Source organism: Piliocolobus tephrosceles, chromosome 17 (assembly GCF_002776525.5).
Source record: "Piliocolobus tephrosceles isolate RC106 chromosome 17, ASM277652v3, whole genome shotgun sequence".
NCBI classification, from domain to species: Eukaryota; Metazoa; Chordata; class Mammalia; order Primates; family Cercopithecidae; genus Piliocolobus; species Piliocolobus tephrosceles.
The window spans coordinates 28,551,138-28,578,453 of NC_045450.1; the positions used below are offsets into that span (position 1 = coordinate 28,551,138).

The 27,316-nt window shown below is 55.1% G+C and overlaps 1 protein-coding gene across 4 annotated transcripts; it reads left to right on the forward strand.

The window, feature by feature from the left end:
* Window positions 1-633: 633 nt before the first annotated feature.
* Window positions 634-27,221, forward strand: FBXL19 (F-box and leucine rich repeat protein 19). Of its 4 annotated transcripts, none has more exons than XM_023191243.2 (11): window positions 634-1,555; window positions 2,832-3,032; window positions 4,406-4,549; window positions 4,672-4,758; window positions 4,845-5,063; window positions 5,566-5,727; window positions 7,444-7,955; window positions 19,235-19,398; window positions 19,496-19,657; window positions 25,169-25,387; window positions 25,492-27,221. In XM_023191243.2, the coding sequence occupies exons 2-11, from the start codon at window positions 2,856-2,858 to the stop codon at window positions 25,668-25,670; spliced, it is 2,025 nt and encodes a 674-aa protein (XP_023047011.1). In that variant the 5' UTR covers window positions 634-1,555; window positions 2,832-2,855; the 3' UTR covers window positions 25,671-27,221. The 4 variants fall into 4 exon arrangements, with proteins under 4 accessions (XP_023047011.1, XP_023047013.1, XP_023047012.1 ...); XM_023191245.3 differs by having other exon boundaries at window positions 26,288-27,221; XM_023191244.2 differs by having other exon boundaries at window positions 635-1,555; window positions 5,566-5,598.
* The last annotated feature ends 95 nt before the right edge of the window (window positions 27,222-27,316 follow it).

Consider the following 27,316-nt stretch of genomic DNA (forward strand, 5'->3'; position numbering starts at 1 on the left):
GAAAAGCGGAGACCGGGAGAGGCTAGGTGTCCTGCCATCTTTATGGTAGTCTCCTCGTCCTCCTGGTTCCGCCATTCTGAAGGAACACTGGAAGGCTAGAAAACTACTAATCCCATCGCACCTCGTAAGATCGACTACTAGTCAGGTGTAGGTCCCTCTTCCGCCATCTTGCTTGTAGTCCTCGTTCCTTTTCACCTTTCCATTGTTCCTGACGAGTAGAAATGGCAGCGGGAAGGCAGCAGATGGACTGCGACTCCCGTCAGGTATCACACACGCGGAGGGTTGTGGACAGGAGGGCGTGTGAGTGCCTGGGAAGGAGGTCGGGTCGGGGGAGAAGGCCATCTTGTTTGTAGTCATCGTTCCTGCTCCTTCTCGATGTTCTGCAACTGGGAGCCTCGGGGCAACGGGACTCTAACTCCCGGCATCCTCGGCTCCCGGCTGGGCACGCCCTCCACCATCCTGTTTGTAGTTCCCGCTGCCCCCAGCGTCCCGTTGTTTCCCCATAGTATCAGTGGCTGCCGGACTACAACTCCCGTCGAGCCCTGCGCGCGCTCGTCCTAGAAAGTGGAGGTGGTGGAGGAAGGAGGGGGAAGGGGGCGGGGTTCCTCTGGGAGAAGGAGGGAGTAAAGAGGAGGAGGAGGAGAAGGAGGGAAGGAGGAGGGAGGGGGAAAGAGAGGAGGAAGGAGGAAGGAGCTGAGGAGGGATGAGAGAGGCGGCCAGGGCCCCGGGCCGTAGCAGCGCGGGGCTGGGGGACCAGGGGGGTTAAGACACCCCAACTACCCCCTTCCCCTTTCCCTCTCCCCCTCTATCCTTTCCTTCCACCCTCCCGCTTGAGGAGGGGGATTTATTCAAATTTTATTTAAATCCCTATCTCCCGAGGGTCGCGCGCTGGGGGGAGGGGGAGAGGTCGGGGGTGCGCGCGGGCTGGGGGGGCGGGGCCGGAGCAGCTTCCTTCACCCCCCTCCGCTCGCCTCGTAGCCGTAGGGCAGGGGGTCGCAGTCCAGGGGCGGGCCCAGGGGAGGGGGGCAGGTTACAGCGACCCCCCCCTCCCCGGGAACCGGCGGTGGGCGGGTCTTGAACCCCGGAAACGGTGGGGGGGCCCAGGCCTGGCCCTGGACCCCTGAGCAGTGGGGTCCGGGAAGGGGCCAGTTAAAGGGCCAGGGGCGCTGGGGAGAGGCGGGGTGGGGTGGGGGGAGGGGAGCTGGGACTCGGACCCGGGACTGAGTGGGCCCCGGGCAGAAGCTGAGCACCCTGCGCCCAAGGAGCCCCCGTTGGCCTGGGGGGGCTGAGGGACTGAGCCCCCCAGAGCAGGACCTCCCCCTGGAAGGGCCGCGCCGCAGCCCGTGGGAGGGCCTCGCCCCCGGCGCCCCCCATCTCCACTCGCCGCCGTCCCGGCCTCCGCCGGAGGGAGGGGCCGAGCGCCCTCGGGGGGCCGTGGACCCCGGCGTTCTGAGCGTTCCGCGCCCCGCGCCGCCCGGCCCCCCCCGCCGCCGATGGCCGCCGACCCGCCGGGAGCTGCCGAGAAGGGAGAGATGGCTCCCGGGACACGTGTGAGGTGGGTTCATGCGGCTCCTCCTCACCCCCAGACCTGGGCAGCGCCCACTCCCATTCATCCTCAGCCCGGCCTCTCTCTACCTTCCCCGCCCCCAGCCTCACCCTCTCTCTGCTCCAAACTCATCTCCAGCCCTCCTTCCTATGACCTCTCCAACCTGGGGAACTGGCCCTCCTTCCTAGACCCTGCTTCTCCTTGAAAGCCCCCACCCCCGCCTGCAGTCGCCGCCCTCCAGGCCCCTCCCCTGGAGCGCTGGAGGGCCCCTTAGCCCCGTGGATGGGTATGGAAGTCCCTGGAAAGGGGGAATCTGGGGTAAGACTCTGACTGGAAAGAGACCCTCCAGGCTTCTAATTCCACATGGGATCTTGGAGGATCTGGTTTCCACAGGAGGGGGAGCCCAAGGGATTGTAGATGATTAGGGATGAAAGCAGCCCAGGATGCTGGGGGGGCCTAGGACTGAGCCCAACCTGAGTTCTGGGGAGATGTCAGGCTGGATTCTAGAATCCCAAGGAATCTGGGAGATTGCCCAGGTGGACCTGAGGGATCCAAGAGGAGGATGTCCTGGAGGAGGGAGCCCTGTGGGGAACAAGAGGGGCTGAGATCTTGGGCTGAGAAGGGTCTCCGAAGAAGCATCTCCTGGGTTGTCAGAGCCCTGGGATGTTAGTGGGCAGAGGAGATCGTTAGGGGCTTGGGGGCAAGGATCTCGCTAGATCTGGGGAGGATAACTGGGTTGAGGGGAAGAGAGATTGGATGGCTGCTGTGGATGAAGGGCGGGGGGGGGGCGGGGGGAAGAAAAGTCCGGAGCTTCCGTCTAGGAATCTGTGGGTATCTGGGAGGTGAATCTGGGTAGTTTACCCCAGATTGAGGATGGGGAGAGCCTGGGGTATTCTACACTCTGATAACAGGGGAAGAGTTGGGACCTCTCCAAGCTAACACCACGGACAAGGAGTGCCTGACCTTTCCAAGGAGCTCCAGTGTGTGGGGATGGCAGAGGAGAGGGCTTCCGTATCCCCTCCTGCTCCCTGGGCTAGGGGAGGGACCCTGAGGAAGCAGTAGAGGAGCAAGACCGGGAAGCAGTTCTTGGGCTCCTCTTGAGCTGCTGCAGGGAGACAGGCCATGAGTAGAGGATTGGCCCCCAGATACACAGGACGGGGTGACCTCCTTGTCCCCCTGGGGAAGAGGGCAGGCTCTAGCTGTCTATGGGTGGAGGGAGCTGCTGGGAGTCTCCCAGGCCAGGGCCCCAGTGGGCCCATCTGACCCTGCCACCATCCACCCACAGCCCTCGGCGTTGCTGACGCCCCCAATGTCGTCGAGCAGCCGGGGGCCGGGGGCCGGAGCGCGCCGACGCCGAACCCGCTGCCGCCGCTGCCGGGCCTGTGTGCGAACTGAGTGCGGGGATTGCCACTTCTGCCGAGACATGAAGAAGTTCGGGGGGCCCGGGCGCATGAAGCAGTCGTGCCTGCTCCGGCAGTGCACTGCCGTGAGTTCTGCCCCCACCTTTGGGCTCTGCCCACCCTTCCCAATACCTCCCTGGGATGGCTGGTGACTGCCTCCCAGCCTGTACTGTGGAGTGGCTGTTTGTTCACTAGCTTATTTCTTCCCTTCATTCACTAGTTTGTGTCAATGTCCATTTATGTCCTCAGCTCCAAGCTAGGGGAAGTGTCCAGGTGCACAGAAGGATCTGACCTAGTCCCTACTTTGAGGCTCTTCCCAGCTCTCAGAGTCACACCCCCACAGAATGCCCAACTCCTGCTTTACCACCCCCCAAGAGGTCTCTGTGCAGGAGGGGGCCCATCCCCAGAGATGGCCCCCTTCCAACAGGTCTTGCCCTTCTCTGGCCTATTCCTCACCAAGGGTGGTCTTGGATTTGAGGCCAAGCTCACCCTTTATGTGACCTTGAGCAAATCATGTTGAATGAACCTCAGGTTCCTTCTCTGTAAAATGTTTCCTTTGCTGAGTTGTAAAGATTAAACAATGGCACGGACGCGAATGTGTCTACCACAAGGCCCAGCACACAGTAGGGATTAGGGAAGCATGGGTTTCCGCCCTGCCTTCCTCATCCTTTGAGCGTCCCTGGGCTCCAGAGCACGGCCCTTCCCCAGCAGCCTCGAGGAGCCAGCTGCATCCTGTGTCCCCCTCCCCACTCTGCCACCTCCCTCTCTTCCTCCTGCTGCTCTTTACTGGTTGGTCTCTTCACCCTTCAGCCCCTCACTTCTTTTCTTTTCTCCCCCAACCCCTTGCCTCACTCTTTCTTCTCCCACTACCTGCATCTTCCTTGATTCTGCCGCATCCTTGTTATGACTCAGTTCTACCACTGTCTTCCCCAAAGTCACACTGCCTGAGGCTGCCCCCACTTCCCCAGGACTAGTGACTTCCCTAGTGTTCCCAGGGGGTCTTGCCAAAACCAGGTTCATTGTGGGATTCAGAGCAACCCTTGGACTGCTCATGGAGCGACCTCGGTATCACCCCAAGCTGTCTTCCCCACCCTCTGAGTGTTACTGTCCTCTCCAAAGCCAGCTGTAATTTCAGGGTCACACTGGCCCTGGGTCCAGCTATAACAGTCACAGGTTATAACAGCTACGTATCAGTGTCTCTCATGTATCATCTTGCTCTCCCAAGAGTCCTGCGAGGGAAAGATTCTGAGCCCCATTCTGCAGATGCAGAAATGGAGACTTAAAGAGGTTAAATTAGTTGCTTGAGGTCACACTCCCAAAAGGAGCAAACTCAGGATCAGACTCAGCTTGGCCCGTGGGTGCTGCACCTCATCTGGCAGCTGGCCAGGGTCCCTAGAAGGAAGGGTCTTTCCCCTGTTGTTAGCTTTCGGGGCCCCTGATGTCCCCTCTCCCCCAACAGCCCGTGCTCCCACACACAGCTGTGTGCCTCTTGTGTGGGGAGGCTGGGAAGGAGGACACGGTGGAGGGAGAGGAAGAGAAATTTGGTTTGAGCCTCATGGAGTGCACAATCTGCAACGAGATCGTCCACCCTGGCTGCCTGAAGGTGATGGCCCTGGGACCTTGGCAACTGGGGTGGGGCAGATTGTCAGGGAGCAGGGAGTGGGGGGGGCACCCTGGCTCTGGGCTTCCTGGCCAACCCCCCACTCGCTGCCCTCTTGCCTACAGATGGGGAAGGCTGAGGGTGTCATCAATGCAGAGATCCCCAACTGCTGGGAGTGCCCTCGCTGCACCCAGGAAGGCCGCACAAGCAAGGTAGGGGCTGGGCTGGGTTGAGCTATGGGTAGGTGGTGGGTCGGGGAGCTGTGCAGGTCCTCACCCCCAGCTTCCCTCCCGCCTAGGATTCAGGTGAGGGGCCTGGCCGCCGTAGGGCCGACAACGGCGAGGAGGGCGCCAGCTTGGGGAGCGGATGGAAGCTGACAGAGGAGCCCCCGCTTCCACCGCCCCCGCCTAGGCGCAAGGGTCCCCTGCCTGCCGGCCCCCCCCCAGAGGATGTGCCTGGGCCCCCCAAACGAAAGGAAAGGGAGGCAGGGAATGAGCCCCCCACCCCAAGGAAAAAGGTGAGCCACGGAGCACACTCACTAGGCCTGGCCTTAGGAATTCTGGGAGCTGTAGTCCTGGCTGGTTCTGTGGGGGTGTATGGGCCTGGGAGCGGTCCGTGGGTCCCCCCAAGGGCTGTTGGGAGATGTAGTTCAGGAGTTGGGTGGTGGGGGAGGATAGAGCATGCTCAATGTGGAGGAGTGGGGGACAGGTGAGGTCAGCTGGCACTGCTGGAAGCTTTGGGAGCCCTGGGTGGGTTAGGGAGGCAGGAGAGAGCATGCTCAGATCATCCCTGCACGGGAGGAGGGAGGGGCTGAGAGGGCCTGAGGGGAGGAAAGAGGAGATGGAGCATGCTCAGTGGGCTAGGACGCTGGGTGCAAGGTGAGCATGCTCAGAGTTATCCCTGGGACGGGGGCTTCTGGGACTTGTAGTCTAAGAGGTGGGCATGGACCTTAGATTTCTGACCCATGGGGGCCTAATGGGGTCTCTCCCTTCCCCCATATCTCCCTCTCACCCTGGTAGGTGAAAGGAGGCCGAGAGAGGCACCTGAAGAAGGTGGGTGGAGATGCCTGCCTCCTCCGAGGATCGGACCCAGGCGGCCCGGGCCTGCTGCCCCCCAGGGTTCTGAATCCGAGCCAGGCTTTCTCATCCTGCCACCCTGGGCTCCCTCCCGAGAACTGGGAGGTGTGCCGGGGACCTCCTCCCTCCCCTTCCCACCTTCCCTTGCCCCACCCTTCACCCTGGAGCCTGAGGCCTGTCCTTTCCTGCTCACCTTGTTCTGCCCCAGCCCCACTTGGCTACGGTGGGCGTCTGGACCCCTGAGATGAGTTGGGTGGGAGGGTGGGTTGTGTCCAGGCCACAGGAGCCCCCGACTTCCCTAAAACCCTTAGGGCTCATCTGACCTACTTGCCTCATCTTTCCAAGCCTTACAGGGGAGAGAACTGAGTTCAAATTTCTGTCTGTTTACTCTTTGTATGGTCCTAGAAGCTTGTTGGCCACCCTGAGCCTTATTTTTTTTGTTGTTGTTTTTTTATCTTTTATTGAGATGGAGTCTTGCTTTGTTGCCCAGGCTGGAGTGCAGTGGCGCAATCTTGGCTCACTACAAGCTCTGCCTCCCAGGTTCACGCTATTCTCCTGCCTCAGCCTCCTGAATAGCTGGGACTACAGGCGCCCACCACCACGCCTGGCTAATTTTTTTGTATTTTTAGTAGAGACGGGGTTTCAACATGTTAGCCAGGATGGTCCCGATCTCCTGACCTTGTGATCCGCCTGCCTTGGCCTCCCAAAGTGCTGGGGCCTTAGTTTCTTTATCCATGAAGTGGAGATGCTGCTGTCTGCCTTGCCCCCTTATTCTGTAGAACTGTATATATCTAACGAGGTTCTGAAAGGCAGTGAGCTTTGTAAGCTATAAAATTTACCTAGATTCAAGGGAAATAAGGCCCAGAGAAGTTTGAAGACTTGTCCAAGTCAAACAGTAAAGCCAGAATTGAGATATTACTTGGCACAGACATGCAACACAGGAGTCCGCCTGATTGGTCCAAATCCTGCCTTTGCTGTTTGTCAGTTTGTAACCTTGGAAAAGTCACTTCGTGCCTTTAAGCCTCGGTTTCCTCATGTCTGAAAAGAGTGGCCCAAGTCAGCACTGCGTTAGGACTGTGAGGACAGAGTGAGTCAGCCGGTGTGGGGTGCTGCTCATGGGGCCAGTCACTGTTACCCTCGGTTGGTGGACAGACGCCTGCTCCAGCTGGTCTGGGTAGTCGATGATGAAGCAGGGGCTTCCCACAGCCATCCAGAGTGGAGGGCAAGTCAGGACTCAAAGCAGGTCTCTCATTTCTCCATTCCCTACTGCTTTTGGAACTGCCTAAGCCATGGAAATCCATAAGGGCTGGACATTTTATTTTATTTTGAGACAGTCTCCTTCTGTTGCCCATACTGGAGTGCAGTAGTGCGATCTTGGTCCACTGCAACCTCCACCTCCTGGGTTCAAGCAATTCTGCCTCAGCCTCCGGAGTAGCTGGGACTACAGACTTGTACCACCATGCCCAGTTAATTTTTATATTTTTAGTAGAGAAGGGGTTTCACCATGTTGGCCAGGATGGTCTTGATCTCTTGACCTCATGATCCTCCCACCTTGGCATCCCAAAGTGCTAGGATTACAGGCATGAGCCACCACGCCCAGCTGGAAATTACTTTAATTAGCACCCTTCTGTTACCAACGAGGAAACTGAGGCCCAGGGCCTGCCAGTGGCTGTAGCAAGGTCTCCCACTGTCGGGAGCAGAGCCAGGGCTGGAACTCAGGACTCTCCCTTGGACTGTTCATCCCCTGATGACTCCTCGGGATAGGGAGGTGGGAAGATGTATCCCGGGCCCTAGAACAGCATCAACCCTGTCTCCCTGCAGAAACCAAAGCCTCCTTTGGCCTCTGCAGAGGGCCCAGCGGTGCCGTCCCCGTCCCCGCAGAGGGAGAAGCTAGAGCGTTTCAAGCGGATGTGCCAGCTGCTGGAACGGGTGCCTGACACCTCCTCTTCCTCCTCGGACTCAGACTCCGACTCCGACTCTTCGGGCACATCGCTGAGTGAGGACGAAGCCCCCGGCGAGGCCCGGAATGGGCGACGGCCAGCCCGGGGCAGCTCTGGCGAGAAAGAGAACCGCGGGGGGCGGCGGGCTGTGCGCCCTGGCAGCGGGGGGCCCCTGCTCAGCTGGCCCCTGGGCCCCGCCCCACCACCCCGGCCTCCACAGCTGGAGCGGCACGTGGTGCGGCCCCCGCCTCGAAGCCCTGAGCCCGACACACTCCCCTTGGCTGCTGGATCCGACCACCCCCTGCCCCGGGCCGCCTGGCTTCGCGTCTTCCAGCACCTCGGGCCACGGGAGCTGTGTATCTGCATGCGAGTCTGCCGAACTTGGAGCCGCTGGTGAGTGGCCTGGACAGGCCTGCGTTCCGTGGCCAGCAGGCTTCCCGCTTGCTGGGTGACCTGCGGTAGGTCTCTGGCCCTCTCTGGGCCTTGCTTTTATATTGGGGATACTTCTCTAGTGTGTACAGATTACAGTGCATCCTTCTGTGTTTACCATGTGCAGGTTACTTTGCACTTACGGGCTTATTTAACCCCCCAGACAACTTTGAGGTAGAGGTTATTTTCCCCTTTTTCAGATGAAGCTGAGGCCCGAGGTCATGTGGAAGGGAAGTGGTGGTAGAACCAGGCCTTGGAACCTAGGCCCTTTGGCTCCCGTGCTTTTCCTCCTGATAGTAGCGATTATATTGAGTGTCTGGTGTGTGTCAGCCATAGCACTGAGCGCTGTACCGCATTGTCACTTCTCATACTGCCACTTCCGAAAACAGTCCGATGGTTGGTTCCATTCACATAGGAGAACGCCATGTGCTGGGCTGCCCCTGTCCCTGAAAGACAGCCAGGCTTGAACCTCCTGACTCAGTTCCTGCTTTCCTTCTGCCCTGGAGCCACCACTAACACCCTCTGCCCATCCCCCAGCCCTGCAGCCTCGATTAGAAATGTCGGTCATCCTCCCGAGCCTCTTGTCTTCTTCTCTGATCTCGCCCCCAACAAAATTCCTCCTTCTCTCCATCAAACTCCCACAGTGCACTGTTCCCCTCATAGAGCACACAGAGGCCTTCGGCGTGTTGACAAGCCTTCATTCATTTACTCATTTCATGTTCCCGTCAGTTGCTGGGGTGGGAGCAGATAACTGTGTCTGTTTTATCTTCATGTCCCTAGCACGGGACAAAGGGCGGTGTGAGTGCCCAAGAAATGTTGCAGTAAACGAGGCCATCAGGCTCTTTCCCAGGGACTCGCTGTAGCTGGGACCAGGCTCCCTGTTGCAGGGTTAGCTGATTTGACCTTCATAATGGCAGCCCTATGAGGGAAAAGGGACACCTGAAGTGACAGTACAAGTTCATGGCTGAACTCAAACTCTAGTCTTCTTTTGGGACCAGCTCTGGGCCACTGGTGCCTTCTGGTATCTGCAGAGATTGTACAGCCAAAAGTACCAGAGTGTAAGCTCTGAAGGCAAATGGCCTGCGACACAATCTTTTTTTTTTTGTTTTTTAAGTCGGAGCCCCACTCTGTGACCCAGGCTGGAGTGCAGTGGCACGATCTCGGTTCACTGCAAGGTTCAAGCGATTCCCCTGCCTCGGTCTCCCAGGTTCAAGTGATTCCCCTGCCTCGGTCTCCTGAATAATTGGGATTACAGGCGCCCACCACCGCACCCGGCTAATTTTTTTTTTTTTGAGCCGGAGTCTTGCTCTGTCTCCCGGGCTGGAGTGCAGTGGCCGGATCTCAGCTCACTGCCAGCTCCGCCCCCCGGGTTTACGCCATTCTCCTGCCTCAGCATCCCGAGTAGCTGGGACTACAGGCGCCCGCCACCTCGTCCGGCCAGATTTTTGTATTTTTTAGTAGAGACGGGGTTTCACCATGTTAGCCAGTATGGTCTTGATCTGACCTCGTGATCCGCCCGTCTCGGCCTCCCAAAGTGCTGGGATTACAGGCTTGAGCCACCGCGCCCGGCCTTTTTTTTGTATTTTTAGTAGAGACAGAGTATCACCATGTTGGCCAGGCTGGTCTCCCAACTCCTGACCTCAAGTAATGTGCCTGCCTTGGCCTCCCAAAGTGCTGGGATTACAGGCATGAGCTACCAGTTATGGTTACAGCTGATGAAGCTATAAACCATTAAGCCAGTCACTTAACTTCCTGTGCCTTGGTTTCTTCATCTGAAAAACCAGATTATCAACACTCTTGCATAGTGTTTTCTTGAGCTAATACACAGGAAGAACTGAGCACAGTACCTGGGAAATAGGAACTACTGAGAAAGAGCTCTCATTGTAGCCAGTATTTACTTAGTTGCAAATAGTTGCTGAAAGCACAGCCTATTAGGCCTCAGAATGTAGATCTGTGCCCTTGAGGAGAAGCAGATAGTTACAGAAGTTGCAGGGGATGACACCCGCCTCATGTACTAATCAAGGAAATGTTTGCTGAGGCCCCTTCAAGGCCAACTCTGTGCCTGGCATGTGGGAGCCAGACTGAAACGGACCTAATTTCTGCTTCAACGGAAGACGTGTGGCCTGAAGCAGACAAAGCGAGAGGCAATGGCTCCCAGTGTAGGCCCTGGAGTCCGCATCCTTGGGTTTCACTGGCTGCGTGGCCATGTGTGGAGAGCCATACCTCTCGAGGCCTTGGTTTTCTCATCTGCGGTCTGGGTTTGTATGAATACTCACCTTTTGGGGTTAAGTGAAGTGATTCCTGCAAAGCCCTCAGCACAGTGCCTGGAGGGTACTAAATAATCAGATGGCACCTCTCAATGAAAAGGACAAGAGCCAGGGAGAGCAGGGGCCTGTGGGGGCACAGCAGAACCACTCGGGAGGCTCTGCCAGGTCTGGGCACAGAAACAGCGGCAGTGGGGAAAGATTTGCAATGATAACTGTTTTTTTTTTTTTTTTTTTTTTTTTGACGGAGCCTTGCTCTGTTGCCCAGGCTGGAGTGCAGTGTGTGATCTCGGCTCACTGCAGCCGCCGCCTCCCAGGTTCAAGTGATTCTCCTGTCTCAGCCTCCCAGGTAGCTGGGACTACAAGTGCCTGCCACCATGCCCGAATAATTCTTTTTTTAAGATGGAGTCTTGCTCTGTCACCCAGGCTGGAGTACCTGGGCGCAGTCTCCGCTCACTGCAACCTCCGCCTCCCAGGTTCAAGTAATTCTCCTGTCTCAGCCTCCTGAGTAGCTGGGACTACAGGCATACAGCACCACGCCCGGCTAATTTTTGTACTTTTTTAGAAGAGACAGGGTTTCACCATGTTGGTCAGGTTGGTCTCGAACTCCTGACCTCAGGTGATTCGCCTGCCTCAGCCTCCCAAAGTGCTGAGATTACAGGTGTGAGCCACCACACCCAGCCTAGTTTTTGTATTTTTAGTAGAGCTGGAGTTTTGCCATATTGGTCAGGCTGGTCTCGAACTCCTGACCTCAGGTGATTCACCTGCCTTGACCTCCCAAAGTGCTTGGATTACAGGTGTGAGTCACCTTGCCAGGCCTTTTGTTTTTTTTTTGTTTGTTTGTTTTGTTTTTCTTTTTTAGACAGAGGTCTCTCTCTGTTGCCTAGTCTAGAGTACAGTGGTGCAGTCATAGCTCATTGTAACTTCAACCTCCTGGGCTCAACCAATCTTCCTTCCTCAGCCTCCTGAGTAGCTGGGATTGCAGGCACATGCCACTGTGCCTGGCCAATTTTTAAAACTTTTTGCAGGAACTGGGGACTTGCTGTTACCTAGGCTGGTCTTGAACTTCTGGCCTCAAGTGATCCTTCCACCTTGGCTTCCTAAAGTGTTGGGATTACAGGCATGCGCCACTATGCCTGGCTAATTTTGTATTTTTAGTAGAGATGGGGTTTCTCTATGTTGGTCAGGCTGGTCTTGAACTCTTGACCTCAGGTGATCCACCCGCCTCGGCCTCCGAAAGTGCTGGGATTATAAGCATGAGCCACCACGCCCGGCGTAAGAACTTTTTAAGAAGTGGAATGGCCTGGGCCGGGCATGATGGCTCATGCTTGTAATCGCAGCACTTTGGGAGGCCGAGACAGGTGTATCACTTGAGGTCAGGAGTTCGACACCAGCCTGGCCAACATGGTGAGACCCCATCTCTACTAGAAATACAAAAACTTTAGCCAGGCATGGTGGCACACGGCTGTAGTTCAGCTACTCAGGAGACTGGGACAGGAGAATCACTTGAACTTGGGCAGTGGAGGTTGCAGTGAGTTGAGATCATGCCACTGCACTCCAGCCTGGGCAGAAAGAGTGAAACTCTGTCTCCAAAAAAAAAAAAAAAAAAGCTGGGCGTGGTGGCTCATGACTGTAATTCCCAGCACTTTCAGAGGCCGAGGCAGGCGAATCACCTGAGGTCAGGAGTTCGAGATCAGCCTGGCCAATGTGGTGAAGCCCTCTCTCTACTAAAAATACAAAAATTAGCTGGCCATGGTGGTGGGCGCCTGTAATCCCAGCTACTTGGGAGGCTGAAGCAGGAGAATCGCTTGAACTCGGGAGGCAGAGGTTTCAGTGAGCCGAGATCAAGCCACTGCACTCCAGCTTGGCCAACAGAGTGAGATTCCGTCTCAAAAAAAAAAAAAAAAAAAAGTGGAATGGCTTGGACTTGGTGACTAACTGGCAGTGGGGACAGCAGGGTAGCCCTCAGGTGAGTTTCTGACCCAGGAGCCTGTATGGGCAACAGCATCATTCCCCAGGCTCAGAAGGAGCAGGTTCGGGGAGGGTAAAGAGCTCAGATGACTGACGTGTGTGGTGTGCTCAGGAAGTGTGGGTCTGATGCTCAAGAGAAAGATACAAGTTTGGGAGTTCTCAGCCTGTAGGTAGCAAACCAAGCAGCTTTGATGAAGAGGGCAAAAGATCACACATCAGTACTTGTGAGTTAGCGTAAGAGCCTAGCCAGAGAATTGGAGGAGCCCACGTCCAGAGGTGTGCCCCTGAGTAGAGAGTGAGGCAGGAGGGAATGTGGTGAGCAGAGGTGGATGCTGGCGAGAGGCCGTGGGAGATCAAGGACCAGGAAGTGGTGGTTGTATTTTGCTACCCGGAGGCCTTGGGTCCTTAGCTGTGCTCTGGGGGTGGAGGGGGGTCCAAAGCCGGAATGAATGGAGTCAAGGGCATCAGCTCCCAGGCAGGGACTTGATTTGTTTGTTCCTTCTGTGTCCCTGCTGTCTAATGGCACCTGGCGGACAGTGGGCAGTGAGATCATCTTCGCGAATGGGTGGAGAGGAAACCAGGATGCAGGGTGGAAAGATGTACAGAGGGTGGCGCTGGAGAAGCATGTGTAGGGGAGAGCAGGAGGCTGCAGGCTTTCCTATCTGGTGGCTTCCATCTTCTCTTGGAACTGGAAAGTGAAGTGATCCCTTAAGAGTGAAGAGTGGAGAGAGGGTGGCAGGGGAGGCATGCAGGGTTTGTTGAGTTGCAGGGAAGAGGGTTGGGGCTTTTGAGGACATGGATAGAGAGAGGGTGGCGAGGAAGGGACTGGAACCCAAGGTGATCATGGTCGGGTAGGGCCTGGAGGGGGACAGATTGGAGAACAGTGGTGGCATTGGGGCTCAGTGACCTCCAGGAGGGCGGAACTGGCAGTGCTTGGAGGCCTAGGGGCTGTGAGCCCTCAGCGGGCAGTAAGGGCTGGTCCAACTCTTTGTTCGCGGGAGCTTCTGCAAGAGGGAGGGTTAAGATTGGAATTGAGGGTTTGCAGGTCAGCCTAGTAGGAGAGGACTCATTGTAGGGTAGCTGGAGTCCGGGAGGAAGTGAATGGGTTAGGTGACTTTGGCGTCAAGCCACATGTCTCTGGGACGATGGCACACCTTGGCTCTTAGAGCTTTCCCTGCCTCTTGTCTCAGTGTCATTCTCCAGCTTAGAAAGAACCCACCTGTGGCTCCCTGTCACCTTCACAGCAGACACCCACCATCGCAGTCCTGTTGGACATATGGACATGAATTGGGCCCCCTGACTGCACCAACCACTTCCCTGAACTGTGTCCCTTCTTTGTCGCAGCAACCTCTGAAGGAAGCGCTGTTCTTCACCCCACTGTACAGTTTGGGAAATGGAAGCCCACACAGGGCGAGTGACTCACCTGAGACCCCCAAAGCCTGGAGGTGGCAGAGCTGGGATTTAGATCCTCACAGCTCACATCCTCAGCTCTGGGCTCAGTGACCATGACAGTCTGTGGCCTGGCGTTCCAGCCCTCCTTGACATGACACCCCGCCCCATCCCTCCTTTGCAGCTCCACCCATGCCTCTTCTCTCCTCAAAATTCAGGCTTTCCACCCAGGCTGGCTAGGTGGACCCTGCCTCTGCTACCTACCACATGGTAGTTGTGGTGCCTTGAATACGTTTCTCAGCCTCTCTGGGCCCAATTTTTTTTTTTTTTAAATGGAGGCTCGCTTTGTCGCCCAGGCTGGAGCGCAGTGGCGCGATCTCAGCTCACTGCAAGCTCCGCCTCCCGGGTTCATGCCATTATCCTGCCTCAGCCTCCTGAGTAGCTGGGACTACAGGTGCCCGTCACCATGCCCAGCTAATTTTTTGTATTTTTTTTTTTTAGTAGAGATGGGGTTTCACCGTGTTAGCCAGGATGGTCTCGATCTCCTGACCTCATGATCCACCCGCTTCGGCCTCCAAAAGTGCTGGGATTACAGGCATGAGCCACTGCACCCGGCTTTTTTTTTTTTTTGAGGCGGAGTCTGACACCCAGGCTGGAGTGGGATGCTATGGTCTCAGCTCGCTGCAACCTCCGCCTCCCTGGTTCAAGTGATTCTCCTGCCTCAGCCTCCCAAGTAGTAGCTGGGACTACAAGTGCGTGCCACCACACCCAGCTAATTTTTGTATTTTTAGTAGAGACGGGGTTTCACTGTATTGACCAGGCTGGTCTCGAACTCCTTACCTCGTGATCCGCCCGCCTTGGCCTCCCAAAGTGCTGAAATTAACAAGCGTGAGCCACTGCGCCCGCCTGCCTGATTTTCTTTACTGTAGAAAGGAGATGATAATGGTAATGTTGACCTCCTAGGGCTGGTGTGAGGTTCAGTGCTTAATGCATGGGACAGTCCCTGGCACACAGTGAACCCTGGATAATGGCTGGTTAGTAGTGCTGAAGTCACTGTGATCAGCATGACTCTGGTTATGATGATGAGTTCCTGTGGCCTGGGGTTTCCAGAGCTCTCCGTTCTGTCTCTCGTGGGCCTGGACACAGGTTCTTCCCCATCTGGAACACACACCCTCCTCCCCCTCCCCTTGCTGAAGTAACTGCTGCTTTCCTTGGAGTCTCAGGTCAGGCATTGTCCCCCCAGAAGGCTCCCCCACCCAGTCCTTACCATGCCACCTGTCGCCTCAGTTACTGTGGACTGTCCATATCTCTCTGACTGTATGGCAGGAACCTGTCACCTTTGGCTCCTCCGCGCCCAGTGGAAGCCAGACAGTCAGCCCTCAGTGACTCTTGATTGCCCCTCTGAGGTTTAACCCCAGTGTCCTGGTTGTACAAGAGCAGGGGGACTCTAGCCAAGGAAGGGTGTGGGAGACTTCCTGGAAGAGGAGGCACTGGAGCCGAGCCACGAAGGCTCTGGGTTGGCATTTCTGGCAGAGGCACAGCATGTGCCACAACGTGTTGGCATTAGACAGCACTGTGTCTGTAGGTGGGCAGGTGTGTGGCCTGGCCCTTGTGCAGTATGATACAGAAACACAGTTGGGGGCCTGTGGGCACCCCCAGGGAAAGGGGCTTCCTTTCAGCTGTGGACCGTGGAAGGGAAGTGGCTTCAAGGAAGTGGTGACAGTTGTGGCAGGGTCACAGTGGGCAGAGAGAGGTTTTGGATGTGGCAGATGTCACCGATTTTCTTGCTCACTGAAAGAGCAAAGGGGCAGGACCTAGGGGCAGAAGCTGGGTCGGGCGTGAGTTGGTTTTTTTCCTTTTCATGTTTTGAATTGGAGAGATTTGCAGATGTTTATTAGTTGAGAGGAAGGAATCAGGAGAGGGAGAGGCTAGAATGCCAGAAAAGCAGGGTGAGGGTAGGAGGGAGCAGGAGAGCGGGTGGCAGAGGGGTGAAGGTGTGTGGACTAAAGCCTTGGTGTCTGTGCCCTCAGCCTTCTCTAAAACATCACACCAGGGCTGGGCCCGGTGGCTCACGCCTGTAATCCCAGCACTTTGGGAGGCTGAGGCAGGAGAATTGCTTGAGCCCAGGGGTTCAAGACCAGCTTGGGCAATATAGTGAGACCCCCATCTCTATTTAAAAAGAAAAAATTAGCTAAGCATACCTGTGGTCCCAGCTACATGGGAGGCTGAGGCAGGGGGATCACTTGAGCCCAGGAGTTGGAGGCTGCAGTGAGCTATGATTGCACCACTGCACTCTAGCCTGGGCGACAGAGTGAGACCTTGTCTCAAAAAAATAATAAAACAACACACTGGGCCTCTGGAGTAGGCCTGGCATTTTTCAGTGACACAAAAGTATGGCTTACTCCCTCTGTGAGTTTTGGAAAGGAAGTCTTCTCCACTAGGTGCTTTTTCTAACACTTCTCTGATACTTATCTCCCTGTTTAACAAAAGTAGTCTTCAGGTACTAACCTAAAGCAACGGCAACACCTGGCTAGGATTTAATAACTCTGGTCTGGTTTTTTTTTTGTTTATTTTGTTTTATTTATTTAATTTATTTATTTATTTTTGAGACAGTCTCGCTCTGTTGCCCAGGCTGGAGTGCAGTGGTGCAGTGTTGGTTCATTTGCAAGCTCCGCCTCCCAGGTTGACACCATTCTCCTGCCTCAGCCTCCCAAGTAGCTGGAACTACAGGCGCCCACCATCATGCCCGGCTAATTGTTTTTTTTTTGTATTTTTAGTAGAGACGGGGTTTCACTGTATAAGCCAGGAGGGTCTCGAGCTCCTGACCTTGTGATCCACCTGTCTCAGCCTTCCAAAGTGCTGGGATTACAGGCGTGAGCCACCCAGCCCAGCCTTTTGTGTTTATTTTTAAGATTAACATATTTATGGGAAAGAATACTGGTTTTAAGTGCAAAGAGGAGATGATTCAAAGATAAATCATGTTATGCAGATAAGTGAACAGCAAATACTGGAGCTTGGGAATCACGGCCCCAGCCCAGGGCTTCTGCAAGGAAAAGCCTTTCAGAGTCATGAGGGCAGGGAGGGAAGCAAGAGACAGCTTCCCTTGGAAGGCCAAGGAAAGGATCGCCTGAGCTCAGGAGTTCAAGACCAGCCTGGGCAACCTTGTCTCTACTAAAAATAAAAAAATAGGCCAGGCGCAGTGGCTCACGCCTGTAATCCCAGCACTTTGGGAGGCCGAGGTGGGCAGATCACCTGAGGTCAGGAGTTCGAGACCAGCCTGCCCAACATGGTGAAACCCCATCTCTACTAAAAATACAAAAAATTAGCCAGGCGCGGTGGCGCATGCCTGTAATCCCAGCTACTCTGGAGGCTGAGGCAGGAGAATCGCTTGAAATCGGGAGGCGGTGGTTTCAGTGAGCCAAGATCACACTCTTGCACTCTAGCCTGGGCAACAAGAGCGAAACTCTGTCTCAAAGGAAAAAAAAAAGGTGTGGTGGCATGTGCCTGTGGTCCCAGCTGCTCAGGAGGCTGAGGTGGGAGGATGGCTTGAGCCCAGGAGTTTGAGGTTGCAGTGAGCTATGATCGCAGCATTGCACCCCGGCCTGGGAGACTAAAGGAGACCGCCGTTGAAAGGGAAAAAAAAAAAAAAAGCTTCTTGGGCCTGCTTCTGACATAGTCTATTGAGTCTCAGAGGCATTTCCAGACTTGCCTTTGAGAACTACTGAACGAGAAGAGAGTTCTCAAACTGAGTCCCAAGGAACTTCGGTGTACTACAGTGTTACTAGATTACCTGGGGAGAGGTTGGGAAGGGTTCCTGGGGAAGTAAGTTTGAGAAGCCCTTCTCCAGCTCACTGCATGTTTTTGTTTGTTTTTTGTTATTTTTGAGACGGAGTCTCACTCCGTCGCCCAGGCTAGAGTGCAGTGGCGCGATCTTGGCTCGCTGCAACCTCCACCTCCTGGGTTCAAGTGATTCTCCTGCCTCAGCCTCCCGAGTAGCTAGGATTACAGGCGCCCACCACCATGCCCGGCTAATTTTTTGTACTTTTAGTAGAGACAGGGTTTCACTATTTTGGCCAGGCTGTCCTCGAACTCCTGTCCTCGTGATCCACCCACCTCAGCCTCCCAAAGTGCTGGGATTACAGGTGTGAGCCACTGCACCCAGCCCACTGCATGTTAGATAGTCTGTCGAGGCCTGTGGAGTGCTGGGGTTAGGAAACCTGTTTAATGTTGTTCAGGCCTCATTCAGTAGCTTCAATATTTGGGACCTAAAAGACATTCCATAATCAGAGAATAAATGAAATGCTATAGATGAGGAGGTGGGGGAAGAGTGGTCAGTGGAAGCTTTAAGTAATTACTAGCTTGATTCATTCATTACAAATGCACAGCTGGGTGCAGTAGCTCATGCTTGTAATCCCAGTGTTTTGGGAGGCCAAGGCAGGAGGATCACTTGAGGCCAGGAGTTCAAGACGAGCCTGGGCAACATAGTGAGACCCTGTCTTTGCAAAAAAATTGTTTAAAAATTAGCCAGGCGTAGTGACATGTGCCTGTGGTCCCAGCTACTCAGGAGGCTGAAGTGGGAGGATGGCTTGAGCCCAGTAGGTTGAGGCTGCAGCGAGCCACGGTAGTGTCCAGCCTGGGTGACAGAGTGAGACCCTGTCTCAAAAAAATTTGTTTTCAAAAAGTGGAAAAGGCTTGGCCGGGCGCAGTGGCTCAAGCCTGTAATCCCAGCACTTTGGGAGGCCGAGACGGGCGGATCACGAGGTCAGGAGTTCGAGACCATCCTGGCTAACACGGTGAAACCCCATCTCTACTAAAAATACAAAAAACTAGCCGGGCGAGGTGGCGGGCGCCTGTAGTCCCAGCTACTCAGGAGGCTGAGGCAGGAGAATGGCGTAAACCCGGGAGGTGGAGCTTGCAGTGAGCTGAGATCCGGCCACTGCACTCCAGCCTGGGCGACAGAGCGAGACTCCGTCTCAAAAAAAAAAAAAAGTGGAAAAGGCAAATCTGCCCTTGTGGAATTTACATTCTAGTTGGAGGAACACAGTAATGTAATGGGAAGATATTAGGGCTGTAAGTCCAGCTGCGGGCAGCTGGCTGTCAAGATGGGGCAGGTGTGGATCAGAGGCAGAGATGAGTAAAGGAGACAAGGACCCATGAGCCCTGAAACTCAGGAATCGAGAAGCCCAAGGGTGGCTGGAGATGACTGGATAACACCAGTCCCCTTGGCATGACATCAGGCAGCATGTGTGGCATTTGTGTATGTGTTGGGCAGCATGCTTTCTATGCTGGGAGGCCCACAGCTGGAATGAGCCCGTGTGACCTGACAGCTGCCCTGTGGGCAGGCAGAGTCGGGGGCTATTGCCTTCAATCATAAACGAGGCTTCTGAGGCTCAGGGAGAGGAGCAGACTTGCCCAGGGTCTCATTTCCAGTTAGTGATGGAGTTGGGTTCCAGTCCCAGTGCTCTTGGCCGAGGCCAGGTGCCTCTTGCCACCCTGTTGTCTGTGTGGCCAGAAGAGAGCTGAGGTACACCCTTGGAGCTGTGTAGCTGTGGAGCCTGGGAACTGTGGGCTGCTGAGAGCTGAGGGCTGAGGTCTCTGTCTCCCCCCTATGGCCGCCAGGTGCTATGACAAGCGTCTGTGGCCTCGAATGGACCTGAGCCGGCGGAAGTCACTGACCCCGCCCATGCTCAGTGGTGTGGTTCGCCGCCAGCCCCGTGCCCTGGACCTCAGCTGGACAGGTGTCTCCAAGAAGCAGCTCATGTGGCTTCTGAACCGACTACAAGGTAGGGTGTGTGGTGCGGAGGACAGGGTGGTGACAAGGACAGGCCTGGGATGGAGTCCTTACAGCACCTGCTTCCTGACCACCCCCTCTCCCCGCAGGCCTGCAGGAGCTGGTGCTCTCTGGCTGCTCCTGGCTCTCCGTCTCTGCCCTGGGCTCAGCCCCACTGCCAGCCCTGCGGCTCCTGGACCTCCGCTGGATCGAGGATGTTAAAGATTCCCAGCTCCGGGAGCTGCTGCTGCCTCCACCAGACACCAAACCAGGTGCAGCCTCCGTTTGCTTTTCTGGAGAATGGGCTGGGCAAGGGTAGGGTAGGAGGCCTCTCAGGTCTCTTCTGACTCTTGCTGGATGGTAAAGTATTTGAAGAAAGGAAAGAACACATGAGTTTGAATAGGAAGGCCCTGGTTGGGCATTATTCATTCATTCACCCACCTGCTGTGTACTTTGAGCCTTGAAAGGGACAGGGTTTTCCCAGGGAGCATGAGACCCAACAGTTCGGTGGGGCAGGAGGCCCATATTGGCAGAGGGGGATGCTGGAAGCAGAGGCCATCTCTCTTCATCTACTTAAATCTCATCATCCTTTAGGCCTGGGTATAAATGCCACTCCTCCAAGAAGCTCTCCCTGATCCCACCCCACACTGAGCTCAGCGTCCCTCTCAGCTTTGAGAGCAGCCCACCAGCATAATACTGGGCAATTGTGGAGCGCCTTGATGCACATCTGTGCCCTCCTGCCAGGGTCTGCAGCTCCCTGAGGGCAAGCACTGGCTGGTGCCCCAGCACCTTCTCAGTGGCTGCTTTGCAGATAGCTGTTGAATGAATAACTTGAATGAGCAGGCAATCAGGATTGGAGAAGTCTAGTTTGAAGAAAGATTTTCAAAAGGAGATTTGCAGGCCCCTGAAATAAGATAATCCTTTTGCTTGTTTTTGTTTGTGTTTTTTGAGACCATCTGGCTCTGTCACCCAGGCTGGAGTTCAGTGGCGAGATCTCAGCTCACTGCAATTTATGCCTCCTGGGTTCAAGTGATCCTCCCTACCTCATCCTCCTGAGTAGCTGGGCCTACAGGCGTGTCACCACGACTGGCTAATTTTTTTTTTTTGAAAGAGTCTCGCTCTGTCACCCAGGCTGGAGTGCAGTGGTGCAATCTTGGCTCACTGCAACCTCCGCCTCCCGGGTTCACGCCATTCTCTTGCCTCCGCCACCACGCCTGGATAATGTTTTGTATTTTGTTTAGTAGAGACGGGGTTTCACCATGTTAGCCAGGATGGTCTCGATCTCCTGATCTCCTGATCCGCCCGTCTCGGCCTCCCAAAGTGCTGGGATTACAGGCGTGAGCCACTGCGCCTGGCCCCCTAAACCTAGCTAATTTTTTTATAATTCTTATGGAAACAGGGTTTCATCATGTTGCCCAGGCTGGTCTCGAACTCCTTGTCCCAAGTCTTCTGCCCACCTCTGCCTTCCAAAGTGTTGGATTATAGGCGTGAGCCACCACGCCCAGCCAGAAGAATCTTTTCTTTTGGAGTTCTTTCACCCCTCTCTTTCATAGTTCCCTTCCTCCCACCCCACCCCCTTCACAGCAGCCCTGGAAGGGGAGAATAGAGAAGCAACTAGGATTCTTCCCACATTCTAGATGAGGCACTGGAGGCCCGGAGGGATCGACTGCTGCAGGTCACCCAGTCAGGCAAGAGCACTCAGCCATTGTCCACTCTTACTGGAACTGGACTGAGTTGGAGAGCTATGGGTAGGGGGTGAGGTGGGCATTGGGAATAGTGCATCCTGGGAGGTGGGAAGGTGGTGGCTGGTCCATTTCTTCCTGCTGGAATTCAGATCAGTTCAGCCCTTTATCAGGAGCTCATGAAGGTGGGCCCTTTTTTTTTTTTTCAGTTTTATTATTATTTTCTTAACTTTTAAGTTCAGGGGTATATGTGCAGGTTTGTTACATGGGTAAACTTGTGTCATGGGGGTGTGTTGTACCGATTATTTCAACACCCAGGTATTAAGTCTATTTACCATTAATTATTTCTCCCGATCCTCTCCCTCCTCCCTCCGAAAGGCTCCAGGGTGTGTTATTCCCATGGATGTGTCCATGTGTTCTCATCATTTAGCTCCCACCTTTAAGTGAGAACATGTAATTTCTGTTCCTGCATTAGTTTGCCAAGGATAATGGCCTCCAACTCCATCCATGTTCCTGTAAAGGACATGATCTCGTTCTTTTTTATGGCTACATAGTATTCCATGGTGTGTATGTACCACATTTTCTTTATTCGTTCTATCATTGATGGGCATTGAGATTGATTCCATGGCTTTTACTATTGTGAACAGTGCCACACACCTTCCAACTCTTGCCCAGCTTAAATGCCACCACCTCAGTGAAATCCTCACTGATGCCCACTCCTCCCTGCCCAAGCCAGAAGTGACTTCTCTTTCCTCTGCTTTCCTCTATGGGCCTTTCCTCCTTGGGCCTTTAGCTATGGCCCAAGGTTGAGGGCATCTGTAAAGGTATCCCCTTTCCAGGCCCTTGGCTCCTCAAAGACAGGAGGAGGGGTTACAATTTAGGGCTTGCAAAGTCAAGTGCCCATTGAGTTGACTTGGGAGGTAACAGAAGTGATGGATTGGTGCAGGACATTAGGGAGCGGCACCTAGCCGCCCAGCTCCCCCTAGTCATCATCTGGTGGGAAGGAGTGCCTAGTGAGGCCACATCTTACAATTCTTCAAGGAAAAGCTCAGTACGTAAATTTATTTATAAAAATGTCCTTTTTGTAGTGTTAGTCATTAAGGACATTTTTAGCATTCCGTAGACTCCATAAAACACGTTTGGAGGGCAGCCTCATGGTTTGTGCTATCTGATCTATTAATAGTTTATCTTAGGGATAGCCTGGTGCCTGGGAGGCAGACAACATTGTGGTAAGAGTTCAGATTCAGCATCACCAGGCCTGGGTTTCCTGGCTATAAACAGGAATGATGATCAGAGATCTTGTCTCCCAAGGCTGTGGTTCTTAAAGTATGGTCTGGGGACCAGCAGCATCCACAACAGTGGAGAACTTGTTAAAAAAAGTAAACTCTGGGCCAGGCGTGGTGGCTCACACCTGTAATCCCAGCACTTTGGGAGGCCGAGGTGGGCAGATCACTTGAGGTCAGGAGTTCGAGACCAGCCTGGCCAACATGGTGAAACCCCGTCTCTACTAAAAAAAAAAACAGAAAAATTAGCCGGGTATGGTGGCACATTCTTTTAATCCCAACTACTTGGGAGGCTGAGGCAGGAGATTGCTTGAACCTGGGAGGTGGAAGTTGCAGTGAACCGAGATTGCACCACTGTACTCCAGCCTGGGCTACAGAGCGAGACTCCATCTCAATAAAAAAAAAAAAGTAAACTCTGGTCAGGCACGGGGGCTCAGGCCTGTAATCCCAGCACTTTGGGAGGCCAAAGTGGGAGGATCAAGGCTACGGTGAGTTACAGAGAGGTTGAGGCTGCAGTGAGCTGTGATTGTACCACTGCACTCCAGCCTGGGCGACAGAGCAAGACCCTGTCTCAAAAACAAATGAACCTGTAGACCTGCCTAAACTCTGGGAATGGGACAAGCAATCCCTTTTTTTTTTTTTTTTTTTTGAGATGGAGTCTCAATCTTTCGCCAAGGCTAGAGTACAGTGGCACAATCTCGGCTCACTACAACCTCTGCCTCCCGGGTTCAGGCGATTCTCCTGTCTCAGCCTCCTGAGTAGCTGGGATTACAGGCATGCACCACCACACCCAACTAATTTTTTTGTATTTTTAGTAGAGACGGGGGTTTCACCATGTTGGCCAGGCTGGTCTCGAACTCCTGACCTGATGATCCGCCTGCCTCAGCCTCCCAAAGTGCTGGGATTACAGGCGTGAGCCACCGTGCCCAGCTGGGACCAGCAATCCCTTTTAACCAGCCCTTCCAGGTGACTTTGAAGCCTCTCTAGTTTGAGAGCCATTGGCATAAAATAAATGTAGACTATATTCTTTGGATGCCAAGATGAGGGGTGTGAGCACTTTGATCCTGCAGATTGGGGAGCAGGGAGCCTCTGAACTCAGACCTGAAGACCAGGGACAGAGGGACATGGGGCAGGCAGAGTCTCTCAGGCAGGGCCACTTGTGGAATGTGGCCCAGGTGTTCAGGGGTGAGGGAGAGGAGTTAGCAGCTGAGACCTTATAGGAACTGAGGTGTTCTACCAAGGAGGCTAGACCTCTTTGAGGCACCCTCAGAGAGTTTTAGAGAAGGGATGCTGTCCCATTTGTATTTGAGATCGGCTTTCTGGATGCCAGAAAGAAGAGCAGAGAAGTGGAGCAGGTGAGGAGGCTGGCCCAGGAGTTCAGGCACCAGTTGTGTTGACCCCGAGTGGTGACCAGGGAGAAAAGAGAGGCTCCTGATGGGGACTTACTGGCCATGGAGGGGAGGGAAGTGGGAGAGGGGCCTGGACGGTAGACCCATCAGGGATGTCATGTGTCTGATGAATGAATGAACGAAAATAAATTGAACACCTACTGTGTCTCAGTTGCTGGGACTACAGCAATGAACAGCAGACAAAAATTCCTGCCTTGGTAGTACTGACAGTCTTGTGGCAGGAGAGAAAGATTAATAAGAAAAATGTATATATGGCCGGGTGCAGTGGCTCATGTGTGTGATCCCAGAACTTTGGGAGGCTGAGGTGGGTGGATCACGAGGTCAGGAGTTCGAGACTAGCCTGGCCAATGTGGTGAAACCCTGTCTGTACTAAAAATACAAAAATTAGCCAGGCATGGTGGTGTGCGCCTGTAATCCCAGCTACTCGGGAGGCTGAGGCAGGAGAATTTCTTGAACCCGGGAGGCGGAGGTTGCAGTGACCCAAGATCATACCACGGCACACCAGAGCAAGACTCTGTCTCGGGGGGTAAAAAAGAAAAGGAAAACGTATATATGTCAGAAAAATGCATATAATATGTCAAATGGTGAGAAAAGAGGAAAAAATGATGCAAGGAAGTGGTAGGAGTGTGGGGAATTACATTAGTTTTTGCATTGCTATAAAGAAATGTACCTGAGGCTGGGTAATTTATAAAGAAAAGAGGTTGAATTGGCTCAGGGTTCTGCTGTACAGGAAGTGTGGTGCCTGCATCTGCTCAACTTCTGGGGAGGCCTCAGGTAGCTTTTACTCTTGATGGAATGTGAAGGAGTCTGCATGTCACATGGCAAGACAGCTAACAAGAGAGAGGAGGGGAGGTCCCCAGACTGACTGACTGACTGACTGACTTTTTATTTATTTATTTATTTATTTATTTAATTTTGAGATGGAGTCTCGCTCTGTTGCCCAGGCTGGGATGCAGTGGCACAATCTTGGCTCACTGCAACCTCCACCTCCTGGGTTCAAGTGATTCTCCTGCCTCAGCCTCCTGAGTAGCTGGGATTACAGGCACCTGCCACCATGCCCGGCTAATTTTTGTATTTTTCGTAGAGACGGGGTTTCACCATGTTGGCCAGGCTGGCCTTGAAGTCTTGACTTTGTGATCCGCCTGCTTCGGCCTCCCAAAGTGCTGGGATTACAGGTGTAAGCCACCACGCCTGGCAGAATATTGTAGTCTCAAATACAATAATCATGGAAGGCCTCCGATGAGGTGATGTGAGGAGTGGACAGATGAGGTCAGGTCATGAGGGTGTTTTTGAGAAGAGCAAGCTGCAGAGTGCAACATGTGGGAAGCAGGTAGAGGGGAGATGGTCTGGATACCTGGGCACAGGGATGGGAGTGGCCAGGAGTACTGACCTCTCATCTGGCTGCCCAGGGCAAACAGAGAGCCGTGGTCGGCTGCAGGGGGTGGCAGAACTGCGCCTGGCAGGTCTGGAGCTGACAGATGCCTCCCTGCGGCTCCTGCTGCGCCACGCACCCCAGCTGAGCGCCCTGGACCTGAGCCACTGCGCCCACGTCGGGGACCCCAGTGTTCATCTCCTCACGGCCCCCACGTCCCCACTCCGGGAGACCCTGGTGCATCTCAATCTTGCTGGTAAGCACAGTTCCCCATCCGTCCTGCCAGCCTATGGGTCTCCACGGCCAGTGCCAACCCCTTGCTCACCTGCCTGGTCTCAGCTGCCACTGCCCCATCCCCAGGTTGCCACCGCCTAACGGACCACTGCCTCCCGCTGTTCCGCCGCTGCCCTCGTCTACGCCGCCTAGACCTGCGCTCTTGCCGCCAGCTCTCACCCGAAGCTTGTGCCCGGCTGGCAGCCGCTGGGCCCCCTGGCCCCTTCCGCTGCCCTGAGGAGAAGCTGCTTCTCAAGGACAGCTAGTTGGGCGCCCCCCACCCTCCCCCGGACTCGACAGGAGCCTGGACCTCCGGCTTCATTTCACCCCTGCTGGGAGGCCAGGTTCCCACCTCACCACCCCGGGATTCCTGAGTGTCAGTGACTTGGGATTCCCACCCAGGGACTCAAGCCAGCCACCCCCTTTTTCCCCCCCTGCACTGATATCTCTGGGGGTTTCTCCTTCCCATGTCCTCCCCCTGCTACCTGCTTCATTGTCCATCCCCTGGGGGGAGTGGGTCAGAGGTACTAGGGTGCTGAGCCGAAGGGACGGTGGGAGGGGGGTTATGGTTCAAGTGTTGTGGGGGAGAATGGGGAAAGGACACACAGAGGATATGGGAGCCAGGGGCTGGGGGAGGTGGAAGGGGTGGGGGGCGGGGCAGACAGCAGACCACCAAGGGTTCAGGGAACAAAGACCAGTTACTTCAATGTGGGGGGGCGGGGGGGAGCCACAAAAGGAAAACCAGAGGAGCAATTGGGTATCCAGGTGTCAGAGGTAGGGGAGCCAGGGGCAAGCCGGGGCTGAGCTGGAGGTGGGGATGAGAGCAGGTGTGGGGACAGCAATACCCCCTTGGGGGTCACCTCTCTGCTTCCCCCCTCCCCAGGCTTCAGTTCCTTCCCCCGACCCTGACTCCTTGAACGTCACTGAAAACGGCAGCTATTGTAAGGAGTGTGGGCCGCGGGCAGCCGCTCTTCAGCTCGTGGCCCAGGGGAGTGGCGAGGGGCGCCCCAACCCCTGCCCGCCTCTCCGCACAATACTTGAACATTCATCTGTACTGAAGTGTTACTTGAACCGGGGGAACCTCGGACCTGGGGGAGCCGGAGTGTGAGGGGGACTGGACCAGCTTGGACTGAGACCTGAGACCGGGCCGGTGGGTGCCCATTTGGGACTGCGCCACCCCCAGGCTCGTTCTTGTTTTACTGTATTGAGCGGCGGCACCTGCCGGACCTGCATTATGGCTAGGGGCGCAAGCCCAAGGATGGGGACTATGGGACTCCTCCAGCCTGGCTCTTCCCACTCATTCATCGTCACGGAAACTTGTATCCCATTTGCCCAGGGAACTGCCACTCCTGGTTGTCATGGAAATAGCAACCAACGGACACCTCCCGAGGCCAGTGCTAAGGCTGGAAATGGCCCCTCTTAGTTGCCATGGGAACCGAGTAACAGACTCTGCTGGCCCTCCTTCCCGCCCTTTCTTCCAGCGCGGGGTGGGGCTTCGGAGCCCGGGAGAGGAGCCGGGTCAGGTCCCGACCCTCCACGCAGGCCTCCGGGGGGCCGGGGCTTACCATGTAGGGGAGGGGGAGATCTATCCACATACCTCAGGTAACAGGGAGGTGCGCGGGTGGGGGGAGGGCTGGGCGGACCAAAGGCCGGAGGGGAGGGGCCTGGGGATCGCGAGAGGCTTGAGGATGGGGCCGCTTGAGGGAGGGAGGAGGCAGCCCGGCAAGGGGCAAGCGGGGGACCCAGCCGGGCTGGGCCCCTGGGCCCCGGGTCTGTACAATACGGTTTGCTATAAAATTCAAAATCTTCCAGCCGGGGCTGCGGAGTTCGTGTGTGTGTGTGTGCAGGGTCCCTACCTACAGATGAGTGGGCTCACCTCTCCTGGGTTCATTTTGGGAGGGATTTGAAAGTG